Consider the following 18,815-nt stretch of genomic DNA (forward strand, 5'->3'; position numbering starts at 1 on the left):
ATCTGGGCATCCCAAGTGCCACCCACTGCAGGATTTCCAGCTCCTCAGAGCACAGAGGCGCCTGGAAGGTTGCAGTACAGAGAGCAGTCCAGGGCCTCTTGTGATGATCTGTGAGAAGGAGAGAGCCCAACATGCCCTTCGTCCTCATCTGCGGCCTATTGAACACAGTCATCCTTTTCAAACAAAGGGCACAAATTGGTGTAGCCCACTCTGGTTTTGCCTTTAAATCAGAATCCAAGTGATGTTTCAAACTAGAGATGCTTTTCCTTTCTGCATTCTGTCTTTGTAGCCTCCTTATTAGATAGGAGGTGAGGTCACGTGGTGAGGTTGGTTGAGGACAATTCAGAGAACACAACAGGGCAGCAGGTGCACAGCGGGCTGTGTCCCTTGCTCTGCACAGAGTTGCTGCCACTTTGAACCTTGAACGTCTTCCAGACCCACTTTGCCCAGGCCCCAAGGTTAAGTTCTGTGCCTGGCAGATAGTCCATCAGAGCCTTAGGACAATGGCCCTCAGACCCCGCTGCTCCCTGCCCACCCATGTTGGCTCCCTGGAAACTCCATAGAAAGAGGGTGGTATGGGCTTCTTCCTGACTTTGGTAGCCAAAGGTAATGCATGACCTTTCCCTGGGCCTCTTCCCCACCTGCACCAGGATCACAATGATCCCAGGTGCCCCAGAGGTGCCCCCGTTGCCTGAGAAGGGCTTTGTGTCCAGAGGGTGAATGATGCCTTTCAGAGAGCAGGATTTCACCACAGTGTGTGTGTGCGGAGGGGGGTGGAGCACAGGCACAGGGATTCAGCAGCTTCTTGGCAGCCTATTAAGTTGACAAGTTCACATACAGCTGCTGGAGACCAAGGCATCAGGTGTTAATGGTCTGAATGTCTCTCTTAAGCTACCTGTGAGAACAAAGATGGTGTCATTAATGAGGGGTTTTAAAAATGTTTTCTTCTCAGATTTCAAAACATGAGTTGGAGTTCTATGGAGAGACTATATTTTGGGAAAATATACTATTCATAGAAATATGTATAATCATCAGCAATCATTTTAGTATACCGTCAGAAGAAAAAATAATTGGCTCAGCAGCTTTTTCTGGGAGGTCAGCCATTGTGAGTTTCCCCTCCTTTCCTGAGACGCCACTGCTCAGATAAACCTGCTGGTGACTGGTGCAGACAAATCCATGAGAGGCCAGCCTCGTCCCCCCCCTCCTCCGGCACCCCCTTGCTGTGAGGTCCGGGGCAGTCTCCCTGGCCCAGGACATAACACCTTCTCCCACTGGCTTCCCTCCCCTCTCCAGAAAAGCTGTTCTTCCTCTGAGAATGCTTTGCAGAACCAAGGCTGTCCCCATTTCTGGGTGACTGCTATCTATCATTGTGAAGATTGTTTTCAAATATTAATACGCCGAGGTTAATAATAAGACTCTTCCCTCCCCATGCCGTGCAGTCTGAGTGAGCCACGGTAATAGCCTCCTCCATCTTTGGGACATTCCTGTGGGCTGTCCGCTTCGTTCCCAAGGGCAGGCCGTGACCCTAGACCTTGACGGCCTGACGGTTCCCAGGCAGCTGGTATCCGCTTCCCCCTCCTCCACCTGGGCACCCCCTGCATGCTGCCAGGCTGAAGAGGCGCCAGGAGTGGTGTTTGTTTCCAAACATCTGTAGCGGTTGCTCATTTTCACTTTTTATTGTGTCACTGAGAGAGAATGACAGGGAAGCTGGTAGCAGCTGAGTCTCTGGGAGCATTTTGTCTCTAAACCCTTTGGCCTTCAGACTCTGGAAACCGGATCAACAGGGGATCTCATTTTACAGTCCAGTGAGAAGGAAGTAGATCAAATAATCACACGTGTGTCTCTGTACATGTAGACATATGTTCATGATGACGGATTAGGATGAATTCCATAAAGATTTACTGAGAACTACAAGTTTCTAACATAACCTACGGCCTATAACTCACCCAAGGAGGAGTGGGCTTGTTGGAGTGAGTGCATGGGGAAGGAGGGGTGGAGATGGGAGGGGCAGGCAGGAGCTGCATCACAGGGGCCTCACAGGCCATGGGTATCTTCAGGGTCCTGGCAGGAAGCAGCCGGCAACTCAGAAAGGTGGCTGAGGAGTTTACTGAGGAGACTATTTGCAAAGGAGTGGCTTGGTCAAAGGACCAAAGGGTGGGAGCCTGCAGCAGGGAGAGCTGGAGGCTCTCAGGATGAAGGACGGAGCCACTCCTACAGCCATCAAAGGGCTCTTGCAGGGAAGTGGCATGCTTACATTTGGGTTGTTAAACATCCCTGACTTCAGTGGGGGGAGCAGGTCATGGGGAGGCTGGGCAAAAGTCTGGGAAGATGGCAGCGCGAGCCAGCTTAGGGGCCATAGACAGGGAGAAGTGGCCCATCCTCACATTGTCATCCTTCTGCTCTTGCAGCCATCATGGGCTTTCCCGAGTTAGGTGACCTTGGCCAAGTCATTTTTCTGCTCCTCACCTGGAAAACAAGGGGCTTGAGCCAGATGATGCACAAAGACTTTCCAGCTCTGGCCGCCCGGGAAGAAACCACCTGTTAGAGTAGCGCTGACCACATGCCTCAACCCTGAAGCCTGGAGCTTCGGTTCCTGGCTTAGGGAAAGGGAATAATCAGTCCTTTTTAGGAAATCAGTAGATTCCCCAGAAATTCTCTTGGTTCACTAAAGGCTAGGCTGAAACCGAGTCCTGGACCATCTCGACTTCCGTGGCCTCATGTTCTCAAGGAGTGTCATCTCTCCTTACAGCCACCACCTGCATGCATGACAGTGCTTGGTGCTCACACAGCTGCTGAGTGGTCTCAGGGCTCTTTATCCAGATGATCTCACTGGCCCCTACCCACTCTGAAGTAAGCAGGGGAGAGCTATCACCACGCCCCTTCATAGATGCGGGAGGCTGCCCAGCAGGAAGCGCCAGGACAGAATCCCAGGGACTTAAAATCATCCCAGTGCCTTTAGGGCAACCGCACGTGGGCTTTCTTGAATGCCCTTCAGACCTGCGTTATCTCCTCCTTTGCATCCCACCCAGGACACCCCTCCCCATTTTCCTTCCCTTTCTCCTTCCGTCTTACAGCCTCTGAATGCTAGCATCTGCGGGCCAGCCGACCCTTGCTCCGCCTTGTCCCGCTCAGCTCTGGCCATTTCGTTTCCACAGGTCACGTGTCAGTTGGGGCCGTGGCACCTCAAGCAGAGACTTCTGCAGCTGCCTCCCAGCTGGTGCCCTGGCCTCTCCTCACCCAGTCCCATTTCCACAGGGCACTTAGAAGCATTGTCCTCCAACAAATTTTTAGTGAGGTGTTGCTTCACTTAAGAACCTCCAGGGGCGCCTGGGTGGCTCAGTTGTTAAGTGTCTGCCTTCAGATCCCAGGGTCCTGGGATCAAGCCCCGCATCGGGCTCCCTGTTCGGGGGAAGGCGGGGCCTGCTTCTCCCTCTCCCTCTGCCTGCAGCTCCCCCTGCTTGTGCGCTCGCTCGCTCTCTCTTTCTGTCAAATAAATAAATAAAATCTTAAAAAAAAAAAAAAGACCTCCAGGCTTTTCTTTACCTGGAGTATAAGGTTCAAATTCCCTAGACTGTCCTTCAGATTCTTTGCTCTGGGTCTCACCCTCACCCCCTGTCCGTGCACACGTGTACGTGCACACGCATGCACACACACACACACATTTGCCAGTGTCTACCTTGAGGCCTTTGAACAAGACCCCCCCCTTCCTTCCCTGCCATTCTAAAACCATGATCATCTTCGAACCTCACATCCAAATTAACCTTCTTCAGAAACATTTTTTAAAACTCTAAACTGGATATAATAACTTGCTTTCTTTTCCTACTATATGTAAAGACCCTATTTTATTTTAAAAACAATAGGATGAATACTTCTATATCTTTAAACATTTTTATTTCCCAAAAATATGTATTTAGTATAGAAAAATAGATAAAAAAGGGAAAACTAGGGACATTGTTAATGATCCATACAGATATTTTAATGCCTATAAATACATGACTATGTGTAAAGTGTGTAAATATTTAAACATTATCTATAATATTATAATCTTAGAATTCTTCTCACTGAGCAGTATACTGTGAATCTTTTTTTTTTTTTTAAGATTTTATTTATTTGACAGAAAGAGACCCAGTGAGAGAGGGAACACAAGCAGGGGGAGTGGGAGAGGGAGAAGCAGGCTTCCTGCTGAGCAGGGAGCCCGATGTGGGGACGAAGGCAGACGCTTAACAACTGAGCCACCCAGGCACCCCGTGAATATCTTTTCATGTCTGTAAACACGCAGATTATAATTTTCATGGCCATATGGTCTTCCTTTGTATTACTGTACACCAGTCTAGTTAACCAGCATCTTAGTGTCCAGCTCTGCTCACTTTTAAAGTCAGTCTTATGTGCTGTATTCTTGCCTTTGCACATATGTAATAAGCATCCTAGAGTTCTCTCTCAGAATCAACCCTAGCTAGATTTTAGGTCTTGTAGGTGGGGGAATCCTGTTCTAGCCTTTCACAATACTAGTGTTATGAAAGTTGGTTGGCTGAAAGAAAAGTTCCTCTCCAAACAAACTATAGGGTAAAATTTGTACTACCAACACCGTTTATGATGTGTCCCTGAGGATCTGCCCCTCCGCTCGGCTTTATAGGATTGCCGTCTGTATCTTCGAGGTTTGTCACAAGTTCATGGGAGTTCAAGTATCACTCACTCAGGTTCCCAAAGCTCTTGGCTTCCTGGCATGAGAAGGAGAGAGATCTGAAGCTGTAAACCTACAAAGGGCTCAACGTTAAATGATTGGCTTCAGGCCCAGGCTAGTGGTCCATGGGCCTTGCATGGTGCCTCTTCTCCCTCTTTTCTTTCTGACCACCCAGCCTTACCCATACCTTAGGCCTGGGTGCTGGTAAAAATGCAGGCTTCCTCAAAAAAACAAAAACAAAAAACCTCTGTAACTTTTCATCAATCATTTATTCCTCAGGGTTTATGAGCTTTATATCCTATTTTTCTCCATGACATCTGTTGTTTCTTATTATGAAAGGAATACATGTTCATTGCAGCAATTTTAGAAACTATAGATAAGCAAAAAGAAAAGTCACCCACAGTGTTACCGCTCAGCTGTAACAACATCCAGCTGAAGCTTTCATTTTTAAATGGATTTTAAAAATTATAAAACCGGGGTCCTATTATGCATATAATTTTATAATCTGAACTTTCCCTTAAAATGTATTCTAATATCCTTTCTTGCCACTGAAAGGTCTTCTACAACCTTATTAATATCTTTATAAGTACCAAAATGATCATATAATCCTGTTTTGAATACTTAGGTTGCTATTCTCTATTCTTGAGAGCAGATTTTTTTTTAAATTTTATTATGTTATGTTAGTCATCATACAATACATCATTGGTTTTTGGTGTAGTGATCCACGATCCATTGTTTTCATATAACACCCAGTGCTCCATGCAGTACGTGCCCTCCTTAATACCCATCACCGGGCTAACCCATCCCCCTTCCCCCCTCCCCTCTAAAACCCTGTTTGTCTCTCAGAGTCCATAGTGAGAGCAGATTTTTAACAGACAAAAGAGGGAGAGAGATGAAGCACTCAAGGAATTTTATAGGAAGCTATGGCAGGAATGACTAGATGGACCTAGACCTGGGTGATTAAGGTAGATGTTTCAACCTTACCATTTGACTTAAGAACAGCCAATATGTAATAAAGCTTCTATTTTAAAACAGCCCCACCTGGGACTTCTGAAAACAAACTTGCCAGATGCCCATGATGTCAGGAAGTGAAGCAGGTACCGCAGTAGGTGGGGCCAGTGACAGGTGTGCTGTGGCCAAGGGGGGAGGGAAGTTGAAGGAAGAGCCGAGAGGAAGCCTAGAGAAGGCATCACACAGGAGAGGGAAAGAGCCTTGACCCCAGGAGGAGAGCTGAGTGCTTTAAAACAACCGTTGGGGATATTCAGAGGGCCAGACCTCAGAGAGTAGCTCTGTGGTGGTCAGGGAGGCAGAGGGAAACTCTCCCTCCTGGGCTCTGTTCTCAGGAGGTGGGGGGGGTGTTCCTCACCTCGTAAACCTTCTCCCTCTCTCCCTTCCCCCTCTCTTGTGGCTCAGCTGGTTAACCATGCTTGTGATTTTTGTCTGGTGAAAAGTTCTGAGGCAAGACACAAGGCAACTGGGCTATCTTGGAGAGAGGAGGAGAAAAAACAGTTTAATATTTTCTTTAGAAAAGGAAAAATGGGGGGGCACCTGAGTGGCTCAGTCGTTAAGCGTCTGCCTTCGGCTCAGGTCATGATCCCAGGGTCCTGGGATCGAGCCTCACATCGAGCGCTCTGCTCCGCGGGTAGCCTGCTTCGCCCTCTCCCACTCCCCTTGCTTGTGTTCCCTCTCTCACTGTGTCTTTCTGTCAAATAAATAAACAAAATAGTGAAGAAAAAAGAAAAGGAAAATGTATTTCTCTATTGAATAAATAATATGTACATCCAGTGGGTAACACTCAAAAGATGCATAAAATAGTTTTATTCCCACCTTGGTCCCCCCAGATACCCAATTCTTTTCCCATAACCAGTGTTATCAGTTTCTCATGTAACTTTCCAGGAATATTTGATGCATATATTACCAAATGGTCTATATTATTTCTCCCAGCTTTTTTTTTTTTTTACTATACATTGTTCTATAATGTGCTTTCCCCCCACCCAAGATATATTGAAGATTGTTTTATTGATATTAATACATAAACAACCTCATTTTTTTAATAGCAATTAAGTATTCCAGTGTATGGACATACAGTTTTAATTTAACCAGTCTCCTATTGGTGAACATTTTCATTGCTTCCAGTCTTTGTCTCTTTTTAAAAATGCAATGAATAAACTTATATATCGATTATTTCCCAATGTATGAGTTTATCTGTAGGACATATTCCTAGAAGTGGAATTACTGAATATATAATTCTGACCATTCTTGGCAATATTGTTTCTTATACCTTCTCTAGCAACATATGAATGTTTTCTTTCCCCACACCCTTAACCAAACACTGTATTTTATCAGACTTTCCATCTGTGCCCACCCGATAAGTGAAACAGTGTCTTGATGTACTGTCATTGTACTTTTTGGCTTTTAATATGAAAAATTTCAAACATACAAAAAAAATACAGATAAAAGTATAATGAATCATCACCTCGACTTAACAGCTGTTCACTTTTTGCCATATTTGCTTGTCCATTTAGGGGGTTTGAAGTATTTTTAAAGTAAATTGAAGATTGTCACATTTTACCCCTAATACTTTAATATGTACCTCTGAAAAACAAGAACATTTCCCACCTAACCATAATACCACTATTACACCAAGCTTTACCCCTAGCTTAAAGCTATGTGCTGGCAAAAATGCAGACTGAATAAAATTAACATCAACTCTAATATAACCTAATACCCACTTAATATTCAAATTTCCCCAGTTGTCTCAAAAATGTCTTTTATGATTAATGTGCTCAGACTAATTAAGGACCATTTATTAAAATTTTTGTATATGTTTATACTTTTAATTTGTACTTCTATGAATAGCTTGGACAATTTTCTACACATTTAAGAGATTTTACAGTTTTTTTGTTAACTTTTTGTTCACATACATATGTCCATTTTGCTATTGGATTGTGGGTCCTTTTCCTCATTAATTTGTATATGTTCCTTATATCCTAAGTGAATTGGCTCTTTGTGATATAAGTTACAAATATCTTTAGTCATTTGTTTGACTTTGCTTACAGTATTCTAACCCACACAAGTTTTTTGTGTTGTTTTTTAATTTTAATTAAGAGGAGCAGAAATTTTGCCTGAAGTTTTTTTTTAATGTAGTTGAACTTTTCAATATTTTATTTTATGCCTTTTGAATTTTGTGTCCTATACCAGCATTATTAAAAAAATACATTCAACCATGATTTGTTTTGGTATTTTTATGGTTTCATTTTTACATTTCAGTTTTTATCCAAATGAAATTATCCTGGACCATGAGGTATATATTTAAGTTAATTTTTCCTGGATGGCATCTAGTTTTGTCCACACCTTTTATCCAATAATCCTTCTTTCCCCTTTATATCTGAAATACCATGTCTATCAGATATCAAATGCCTATCTGTGCTTGGAACTATTTCTGTTCCATCAATGTGTCTATTCATATTCTATCTAGTAGCACAAGTTTTATCATTGTACCTTTATGCTGTGCTTTACTATCTGATAGAAAAAGCACTTGGGAAGGTCTGTTACTCTTCTTTAGGAATTTTCCTAGCTATTTTTGTTTTCCCAATGAATTTCTCATAGCTTCTCTAGTTTTCCCCAAATTATAGAATTTAAATATAGCTAAAATAATATTCAATATATAGATTAATTTAGGGTAAACTGACAACTTTGTGATATTGAGTTTTCCTATTCAAGATTCGGATGTGCCTTTCTACACACATGTTCAAATCTTTTGTATGCCTCAGGGGCCTTTTCAGGTTTTCTTTATGTAGGTTTTACACACTTCTTTTTAAGCTGAAACACTGTTTTTTGGGTTGGTTTTTTTTTTAAGATTTTATTTATTTATTTGACAGAGAGAGACAGTGAGAGAGGGAACACAAGCAGGGGGAGTGGGAGAGGGAGAAGCAGGCTTCTCACCAAGCAGGGAGCCCGATGCGGGGCTCGATCCCAGGACTCTGGGACCGTGACCTGAGCCGAAGGCAGACGCTTAACGACTGAGCCACCCAGGCGCCCCTGAAACAGTTTTTTTTTTTTTTTAATTATCACTGAGGGCCTTATGAACTAGTATTTCAGAAAAAGATCCTGCCATCCCTTCAGTGGTATCTTTTGCCTCTAGGATTAAATCTAAACTTAGCCTTTCATTCAGGGCTTTCCATATTCAGCTAAAAACCTATTTTCCACATGATTTCTGCTTACCTGTAGCTACCCAGTGGCCCCCGAAAAAGCTCCATCCTTCCATGCCTCTCTGTCTGGGAACGTCTTGCCTCCCTGGCTCCCCTCCTCCTCTGCTTGTCCAAAGTGGTTTTCTTCATGAGACCACCCCCACCCACCACCACCACCTACCGCTTGACTATTCCAATTAGAAATGACCTCTTTCCTCTTTGGCCCATGACCATTTATCTGGTAATTAATCCAGTATCACCTTGTGACAGCTTTTGTGTTATTAAAATGAACTGCCTTTTAGCTCTTGTGTGGTTGCAAAATTAACTGCTTGTGGGTTTTTGTCTTGTTTCCTCAATGAGATCATGAGCCTCTTGAGGAGAGGGAGCCTGCCTTGTGCCCCGCACAGCATCCAGGACAGGGCCCTACATGTTGTAATCGCAGTAGTAGTGATGTTAACAGTGATGAGGACGTTTACAGCTAGCTTTCTGCGTGCCAGGCACTGTTCTGAACACTTTCCGTGTATAAACTCACTTACTAGTAGCTAAATATTTGAGTTTTGGTATTGTGGGTTTATTTGACCTCAAACCAAACCTTTGAAAAGGAGTGTAAAAGGAAGAGCACCCAGTGACAATATCCAGACACTTATTCTAGCTGGCTCTTCAGAGAAGAGGGTGAGTTTTCTAGGAGAAGCCCTGACATGTAGGGGAGGACTGAGGATGGCCACAGCCTGGGAAGGAAAGAAAGAGGAAGAAGAACAGGCAGGAATGGAGATGCCCTAAGCTTGAGGGCAGCAGAAGCACCAGGGTTTTCCGAGGCTCTGGCTTTGAGTTGAGCCATGCTGGTGGATTTGCTCCCTTTTCCTGCACTGGCAGGGTTAGGAGTCTGGAAATAAGATCTGACCCCTAGCCGGACCTTGCTGAGCCTCCATTCCACAGAGGGTCACCGCAAGCTGGCCCAGGTTCCCTGGGGATAGCAAGCCCCATGCATGGCCACTGCCCCAGCCTGTCCCCACCAGCCGGGTTCCCACCCCAGCTGGCCCTGGACCACCCGCCTCTCCTGCACTTGGAAGGCTCCGGATGAGCGCCTGGGCCATGCTCGGAGTGAATGTGCTGCGCATGCCGATGTGGGACAGCCAGAGCAAACAGCTAATGGAAATTAATTCCCACCCCTGGGCCTTTTCTCTCCTCAGGCTCATCATTAGCTTCTCAGAATCTTTCCCGTGTCTCTACACTGCAGAATGTTTCGGGTGCTGGGGATTCTGGGCAATTTCACCCTAGCCTCCAAGTAAAAGGCAGCCAGGAAGCTGCCTCCCTGAGCTCTAAACTGTGGCCCCAACATTTTGGGGTCCAGGAGGCTTCATTTGTGTGTTGAAAACTGGGGAGGTCTAAGGGTCAGTTAGGACACATCAGTACCAGTCTGTGTGCCAGGCCAGCAGCCAAGAATTAAATCCCACATCCCCAGCTAAAAGCACTTCCTTACCCTTTGTCAAGCACAAATAAAAGGGTTTCAGCACCTGTGTAATGAAATTTTTGGATTCTTAAAAACAGGAAAAGGAGAAAGGAAGAAAGCACTTTAGGTTTTTGATACACTGATCTCTAGAGGGGCTAAAACTTTCAGCCCCTTGGTCAAAGCTCCACAATCAGTTGGAAGAGCTAACGCCTTCTTTAAACAGACCTAGTTTCTAGGGAAGGCACCATGGGGTTGTGGCTGGCTCTGCTGAATCCAGACATGCCCCAGAATAAATGCCAGTGCATCATTGAATCTTCAGTTACATTTTACTGAACAGTCCTTGAAATCAGGAAAGTGGTTTAATTTGTTGCCAACAAAAGAGTAAGTAAGGAGAGTTTTTCCCCTGAAACTCTGCCCAGAGGTCCAGGTTGAATGGATTGCCATTTTAATTTTATATGTGAGACTTAGAGAGTAGTGGCATTTTTCCTCTTTGTGGAAGTCTTATTTAGATGGCTGCCATTGAAGTCTTTCTATGGGACACCAGGGCTCGTCTTCTTTATAATAGAGTGTGTCTGCCTCAAGGAGAGGACTGTCTTTCCTGTCCTTGAGTCCCACCTCCCCCCAGAGCCTGGCACCTCTCCGTTATACAGTAAACATTGGCTGAATGAATGAAGAAGTGAATAAAGTGTCTGAGTTCCTAACACCAAAATAGCAGTGCAATAGGAAGCATCTGACGCTGTGCGCCTCAGGAACCGCGAAAAATTATACCCTTGAGCCCACGCTGTTGGGCTCCTCTTTTTGTTGTTGTTCAGTCAGGTATTTAATAATTCAACAAGCCAACCCTGCCACGGTTTGGGCTCGGCCGAGCGGACATTTAGTCTGCTCCCAAGGCGCTGGCATCCCTCCTGGCTGGGCTGCTCTGAGTCTGCCCTCGCTGTGCCCGACCCCCCACACGCCCTCCCCAGGGATCCTCTGTGGCCAGAGGCCCAGCCCCACTGCCAGGTCAGCTCCTGCACCAGACTGCCTGCAGCCTCTTGCCACAAACTCTTCACTGAAGCCAGCAGAACAAGAGTTCACCCCTCCTCCCCTCTTCTCTCCCTTTGTTTCTCTTTTCTGCCACTCTCCTCGCTCTCGCTTTACCTTCCACCCCTCCCCCACTCATTCTGCCATCCTAGTTTTCGCCCTCTGTCCGGCATCTTGTTCAAGCCTCCCAGCCCTAACTGGACAGGTTACCAGCATCTAACTTACAGAGATGCGAAGAGGTACCTCTCCTGAGCTGGGACAGCATGGGTGAGAAGCCTGCTTTGGGCTGGTGCTGATTTAGAGTGGGGATGTCATGTCAGCTTCTCAGGTCTGAAGATGGAGAACCCCTGCCTGCCATTCTGGGGGTGAGAGATCCAGCATAACGCAATGGCTAGCCCCCAACCCAAGCCTCCCTTATCCCTAACCTCATGTGGATCACACATTCCCCTTGCCTTGCTCATCATTCTTCTCTGCCTACCAGGAGCTCCTTGAGGGCAGGCAGTTGGTTTTACTTTTATGAATTATCAGACCTAGCCCAAGCCTGCCACCAACAGGAGCTGAATAAATGTGCAATCGACTACAATACAGCTCTGGAGCGCTTACTGTATACCAGGCTCTGGGCCTTAGGGATATAGAAGTGAACCAGACAAGACTTCGCTAGGCTGGAGATACCTACACTCTTGCAGGAGAGATGGGCTTTCAACTCTTATGAATGTGAAGCGAGATCTTAATAAGAAATGCATATGCAGGGATGAGGGCACGCACGGGGAGGCCTAACCTCGCCAAGGGGTCAGGAAAAGCTTTTCAGAGAAGCTCTGACTCCTACCAGACAAATAGGAGTTGGGTGGAGGGGGCTGGAGAGGGGAAGGGCAAGAGAGACCATTCTAGGCAGAGGGAATATTGGTTGGATGGGTAGATGGGTGACCCTGGCATTGAAATCCGAGCTCGCCGCTACAGCGGGACAGCATTCTGTCAGGCACAGGAAACAGGTGGCTGAATGAGGGGTGCATAGCCATCGTGCTTAGAATGTGGTGGTGGAATTTATCTCTTCATTGTCCCAGTCACGGCACATGGACCCATGTCGCCCAAGGCTACAGCCTGATCCCAAATGTTCCTAGGAAGGGAGTGGGATAGACACATCCACCTCCCCTGACAAGGAGAGACAGGGGACCCTGGAATTAAGAGAAAACCCTTCAGCCCGTTGCACATTGACACTGCTAACCTTGGGCACCTCACCCAAGACTCCTCTCCCCACTCAGATGAGCGGGAAGTTGTTCAGAAGAAGACCTTCACGAAATGGGTGAACTCGAACCTGGCTCGCGTGCCCTGCCGCATCACTGACCTCTACAAGGACCTGCGGGATGGGCGGATGCTCATCAAGCTGCTGGAGGTGCTCTCTGGAGAGATGCTGGTAAAAGCCCCTTTCCCCGAACCCTGTGGCTGGTGTTGTGCCCCCTCTTTAGAAAAGACATGACTGGGGATGTTTCCAGTTCTCATGGCCTTCGAGGTTTCTCCCTCTTCTTTTGGGAGGTTTCATTACTTACTGATGTGAGATGTCCGTGTGGCTTACTGAGTTGTCTGACCTCTTGTCAGAATGTATTGCCTCTTGGCCATTCCCACCTCTTCATGCTTCTCCCAGAAGCCATGCAGAGCTCTTGATTCCTCCACTGGGGGGCAAGGCATCTGTGGCTGGCCTGCAGTGGACCCACCCTCCGCCTCCTCACGCAGGCTAAGATGGATTTTGTTACCCAGCTGGAGAAATTGACATCCTTCTTGGAACCAAGAGAAGAGCATGGAAGATATTTTCCTGTGTGTCCTATCACTCTTACAAGTGGAAATGTAGTATAGGCCCGCTCCATTGTGACCCACCTGGCAGTAATGTTGTCTCTGAGGGAGAACCAGATTAAGGTTCAAGTTTTGCTCAGTCACTTCCATCATAACCTTGGGTCTGTCAGTCAGGAACTTCTTTTCCTTGTTTCCCCTAAGTATAAAATGATACCTGTACCTGATGAGGTACTAAGATCCTCGGGGTTTGAATGAAAACGTACCACATTCTTCCACTGGCTTTTTCAACTCCAGGCTGCTGCCTCTTATAGAAGGAGTTACCACTGGGAACCCTTCACATGATGTGGTTACTTCTCGGTGGTGGTCCCCTTAAGTTTTGGCTGGAGCCATTCAGAGGTGGGGAGGGAGGAGGCTGGATGGTGGGATGGCCCCCGTTATCAATTCCCCAAACAAAAAGCCACTCTTACCACCGGCAGTTAATAGTTCTTAGAACTGTGCCTGGCATGTAATAAGTGCTCAATTAACTATTTGTTGTGTCAGTGCTTTTGAACGGCATTTATTACCCCCTCAGAAGTCTTTGTTCCAACCCAGGAATAGTACCGAAGCAGCCCAATTACAGAGCTCTGGGTACCCAAGGAAAGGGGAGCATCTGAACTTTGCAGAAAGGATGGATTGAAAAGTGTCAAGGAGTGAACCTGAGAGTTGGAGGTTGGCCGGGAGGGTGGAGGGTGGATGCTGATGACAGGAGTTGATCCAGGCTGCAATCACCTCTGGGGTGACTGTGAGGTCCCTCCATGCCCATGGGGCCAATGCCATCCCTCAGCCAAAGCCCACGAAGGGGAAGATGCGCATCCACTGCCTGGAGAATGTGGACAAGGCCCTACAGTTCCTCAAGGAGCAGCGTGTGCACCTGGAAAACATGGGCTCCCATGACATCGTGGATGGCAACCACCGCCTGGTCCTGGGCCTCATCTGGACCATCATCCTTCGCTTCCAGGTGGGTTCCTGGGGGAGCAGAGGGAGCCTCCCTGGGCCAGGAAGGCGAATGAAGTGTATTTGTGCACATTCTGGGAGGCTAGAAACCTGTCCTATGGGGCAGTGTTTATAGGAAGAAGTGACCATCCTCTGCACTAATTGCTGAAGCTCAGGGTGAGCCATTCAGTCAACAGTAGTCTTTTGAGGGAGAAGATAGAAATTAGTAGCTGGGGTGAGGTCTGGCTGGGAGATCTGCTTTTGTCACTTTCCCCCAATGTGTAACTTTTTGGGTTTTTTAAAATTGTTTGATTCAGAAGTTGCAAAAACAATACAGAAGATCTATATTAAGTTTTTCAATCAGAAACTTTTTTCTTCCCACCCTGAAATTCAAGGTCCGTTATTTGTAAAGGGAATTTAGAAAGTGCAAGGGAAGGAAAGCGGGGCCTTCCACCGGCTGGCTTGGGGACAGGAAGAATCTAGTCCCGGGATGCCTGAGTGGCTCAGTCAGTTGGGCAGCTGCCTTCGGCTCAGGCCATGATCCCAGGGTTCTGGGATCGAGCCCCACGTCGGGCTCTTCACTACATGGGGAGCCGCTTCTCCCTCTGCCAGCCTCTCCCCCGGCTTGTGCTCTCTCTCGGTCTCTCTCTCCCTTTCTCTCTGACAAAAAAATAAAATCTTAAAAAAAAAAGAAGAATCTAGGCCTGAGGTCAGGGAGGGCAAGGAGAAAGAAGATAGCACACAGCTCACAGATTGAAGATCTCATCCGAGGGGTGTTGGGGATCCAATTTCACTCTGTGGGTGTGGACAATGAAACAGTATTGACCACAGAATTGGGAAGAATGAAAAGAGGCACTACTAATCAAAACAGAATACCTTTCAATATTCATGTTGTCCCTTGCAGGGCATTGTTCCTCAGAGGAGGATTTGGGGCATCTTGTTTATTCTCACTATCCCATTAGTTATCAAGTTAGGGCTGTCTCCTCTGACATGAGGAGGCCATCCCTGGCCCGTTATAGCTGACTAAGGCGGGGAAACAGGCCATGGGGACCCAGGGCCTTGCACTCTGGTTGTGTTGCAGGGCCGGCGAGGCAGATGGATGGCGAAGAAGGAAGAGAGCGGGAGGGAGCTTCCCAGGGAGAGCAGGAAGGCACGGAGCCAGATGCAAATCTCGTTTCTCCCTCTCTCGTTCCCGCACCCCTAGATTCAGGACATTGTCGTGCAAACTCAAGAAGGTCGTGAGACGCGCTCTGCCAAGGATGCGCTACTGTTGTGGTGTCAGATGAAGACAGCAGGGTATGTCCTGGGAACCCATTCACTGCTCCGGTCCCCACTCCCCTCCTCCTTCCCCCACGTACTGCCACAGCCAAGGGACACACATGCCATCGCCCAGAACTATAGCAGCTTCGGCATAACCAATGCAAGATGTATCCGGACCTGATTCTGGGAGGCCTGGAATTCGGGATTCCTTTCCAGAGTTGCCTGGGTCGGACCGTGGTGTCTGTTGGGTGTGCGAGTCTCTTGGGCCCACCTTATGGAGGAACCTGTTCGTCTGTTGCTGAAGGGGCTCAAGAAGGGACAGATCCATTTCTCTCCTGTGTATTGGTCCTTCAGTTCATACACTTTTGGGGACCCCAAAATAATCTGTTTCTTAGGTCTTGATGTTTCTCTTGGATGCAGCTACCCCCAGGTCAATGTCACCAACTTCACCTCCAGCTGGAAGGACGGCCTGGCCTTTAACGCCCTGATACATAAGCACCGGTAAGCAGAATGGGGAGGGCTGAGGGCAGAACCCCTGGGCTGTTGGGATACATCGCGCACAACGTGTAGGTCCCTGTTTAAGCCTTCTCTCACCCGCAGCTTCTCTGCCTCCCTGAAATTCCAGGCATGCCCTCTGCCCCTTCCCCACGTTCTGGTGCTCACCGCTGCCCCTCCCCTGCTTTCTGTCTCCTCCTTTCACTTCTGCCCAGCTATCTGTCCAGTGTCTTTGCTTCGTGCTGGGGCTGCCCTGTAGGTGGGGGATGCTGCGGCCACCGCCTTTTAGCAGTCTGGCCTTGTCCCCAGGCCTGACCTGATCGACTTTGATAAGCTGAAGGACTCGAACGCGCGGCACAACCTAGAGCATGCATTCAAGGTAGCTGAGCGTCAGCTGGGCATCATCCCGCTCCTCGACCCCGAAGGTGAGCTGCACCTGCTCCAGCCCTTCGCTGCTGTGAGGGAGGTAGCGTTCCTGCCGGAGGGAGCCCCAGACTGACAGGACACTGAGAGGAGTCTAGGCCCAGTGCCGGGCCAGTCGCGGACACAGCGAGGGGCCAGTGGCCGGGCCAGCGCTCTGCTCTGGGCCTGCTCTTCAGATCCAAGACGGTTCCTGACCCTCACCCATTTGTAGTCTCTGGATCCTTCTTTTTCACTCCTTTCACTCCCTTTGTGGTCCAAATATGGATTTCATCCTCTTGCGAAAATCGCACTCTTTCATTCTCACCCCTCTGGTTGTCTCTTGGTGCCTGGAGTTGAATTTCATGCTGGAGGAACAGGGAGATAAACCCTCTGAGCCTGACAGTTCCAGCTTCCAGCTGGGTCCTGAGCATGCACTCTTTCCCCTTGCAGATGTCTTCACGGAAAACCCTGATGAGAAATCCATCATTACCTATGTGGTGGCATTTTACCACTACTTCTCCAAGATGAAGGTGCTCGCGGTGGAGGGCAAGCGCGTAGGCAAGGTACAGAGCTCTTTCACAGAGTGTCACCTCATTTCCCTGTTCGCCACACTGTGATCCTCCTTTTCCATCCTGAGAGCTCTGAGTCTGGGCCCCAGTTGCAGGTGGGGGAGACAGATCACCCCCCACCAACTTCCTCTGAAGCCAAGCACTGCCGCGTTAATGGTTCCCAAGCTCAATTCCAAAACAAGTTGATGGTCTGTCCTGACCAATGTCCTCGCCCCTGTTCCCCATCTCATGAACATTTACACGGGATATGATGGGCTTTTATGTGTTGGTCTGTTGTGGTTCTGGGCCTCTTCACTCTGTGGTGGATCAGGAACCCATCCCACTGTACAGACCCTCCTGCCAGATGCCTTTCCCCTGCTGGTCCACAGCTCCCCAAGGGTAGAGACCATTTCTCATTCGTCCTTGTGTGCCTGGTGGTTAGCAAAGGCAGTGCCTAGAAGCCCTGGATTCCTAATAATGCATTTTAAAATAAACAAGACCTCGGCCCTTCTAGCGGCTGATGTCCTGGCACAACAAGCTTACCAGTGTTTATAGGCTTAGGGGGAGGGTGGAGCTGCCCCTGCACCCTAGCAGAGCTAGCTCCCTGCTAATGTTGCCAGTCCACTTCCAGTCCACTCCTCCTGCCTTAGCACTGCTTTTGGGCTCAGGGAACAAACCCACCGTGGGACTCTCCAGGGCTGGAGAGGGGGACCGCCTTCCCTGTGGTCCCCGCCGGGGGCCTCGTTGGTGTCATTGCTCTTCTGATAAGGACAAGTAATGAAGTGATTCCCTAGGTCATTGACCACGCCATTGAGACCGAGAAGATGATTGAGAAGTACAGTGGGCTGGCCTCAGAGCTGCTCACCTGGATCGAGCAGACCGTCGCCGTCCTGAACAGCCGCAAGTTTGCCAACTCCCTGGCAGGCGTCCAGCAGCAGCTACAGGCCTTCAGCACCTACCGCACCGTGGAGAAGCCCCCTAAGTAAGGGCCTGGGCTCTGGGAGGCTGGGCATCCGTGGCTGGGACACTGACTGCCAAAGGTAGAGCCAGGCGCTGGGCCTTGAGAAGTACCTCCAGGAGGTATAATAACCTAGAGGCCAGAGAGCTTCACCTCTGTCATCTCCTTCACCCCCACCTTGCGTTCCTGCTCCCAAGCCATCAGCCTGCAGGAAAGGGGCATTGATGAGTAACCAGAGAAAGTACTGGAAAGTTTCTCTCTCCTCTGTGCACTGAGCCGTGCGTTTGTCGTCTGGTAATGACCTCTGTATTCTCAGCGCCAGAGCTCTCTGTATGGGGTCTTGTTGATCATCAGGTACATCCTGTTTCTCTCCCATCTGTCGCTGCTCACCAGCAGAGCATTTGGGGACCTCTCAGGACCTCTGCTTCACCCCGTGTGTGCAGGCTCTGTGCACATGTGCGCACACATCTGCACGACCACACCCATGCGTGTGCATGCGCGTACAGACACACCAACAGAAACATGCACGCTTGGACGCACAAAGAGAGGGCGCATTCCGGCTCACCTGCCCTTAGCCTGTCCAGCTCTTCAGAAACAGATCTCTGGCTCATTGGTGGTACCCTCAGCCTTGTTCCTCCCCCTCACCTCCCACACTCTTCATTCATGACTCTCAAACAGGGAAAGGTGAGACACAGAGTCTAGAATGTACTATAAACAAGTATCGCATTTCTGGCCTGACACTAACCCACTTTTAAAGTCCTAAATTCAGTACAGATAACCTCCCCTGGGCTTTTCTCAAGCCGAGCACCACAGGGGTGCTATCTCTTGGCTGAGTGGATGGTGCTCTGGGCCCCAGCCCTCTTTAAACAACTGTGAGTGGTCAGCTCTGTCAGGCTGGCCTCAGGGTGGGGACCTGGTTGACAGCCCATCTTTGGCTGCTACGTGGAGGATGAAGAAGTAGGTAGATACCGGTGTCCATGCGGAAATGTAAAAGTATGCAGTTCCCTTGAGCTGAGCCCCCGGGCTCTAGATGGTCACCCTGCTGCCAGTT

At 48.3% G+C, this 18,815-nt stretch overlaps 1 protein-coding gene across 3 annotated transcripts in view; it reads left to right on the top strand.

The window, feature by feature from the left end:
* SPTB (spectrin beta, erythrocytic) overlaps positions 1-18,815 on the top strand; it is a 121,511-nt gene that overhangs the window by 62,501 nt on the left and 40,195 nt on the right. For all 3 annotated transcript variants that reach the window (XM_034992856.1, XM_034992858.1, XM_034992857.1), the window contains exons 3-9: positions 12,604-12,755; positions 13,953-14,126; positions 15,306-15,397; positions 15,782-15,862; positions 16,166-16,281; positions 16,709-16,821; positions 17,601-17,788. In XM_034992856.1, the coding sequence (XP_034848747.1) occupies positions 12,604-12,755; positions 13,953-14,126; positions 15,306-15,397; positions 15,782-15,862; positions 16,166-16,281; positions 16,709-16,821; positions 17,601-17,788 (916 nt within the window). The remainder of the gene's footprint in view (positions 1-12,603; positions 12,756-13,952; positions 14,127-15,305; positions 15,398-15,781; positions 15,863-16,165; positions 16,282-16,708; positions 16,822-17,600; positions 17,789-18,815) is intronic.

This window comes from Mirounga leonina, unplaced genomic scaffold (assembly GCF_011800145.1).
Source record: "Mirounga leonina isolate KUSES-001 unplaced genomic scaffold, KU_Mleo_1.0 Mir_82, whole genome shotgun sequence".
In the NCBI taxonomy this organism is placed as follows: Eukaryota; Metazoa; Chordata; class Mammalia; order Carnivora; family Phocidae; genus Mirounga; species Mirounga leonina.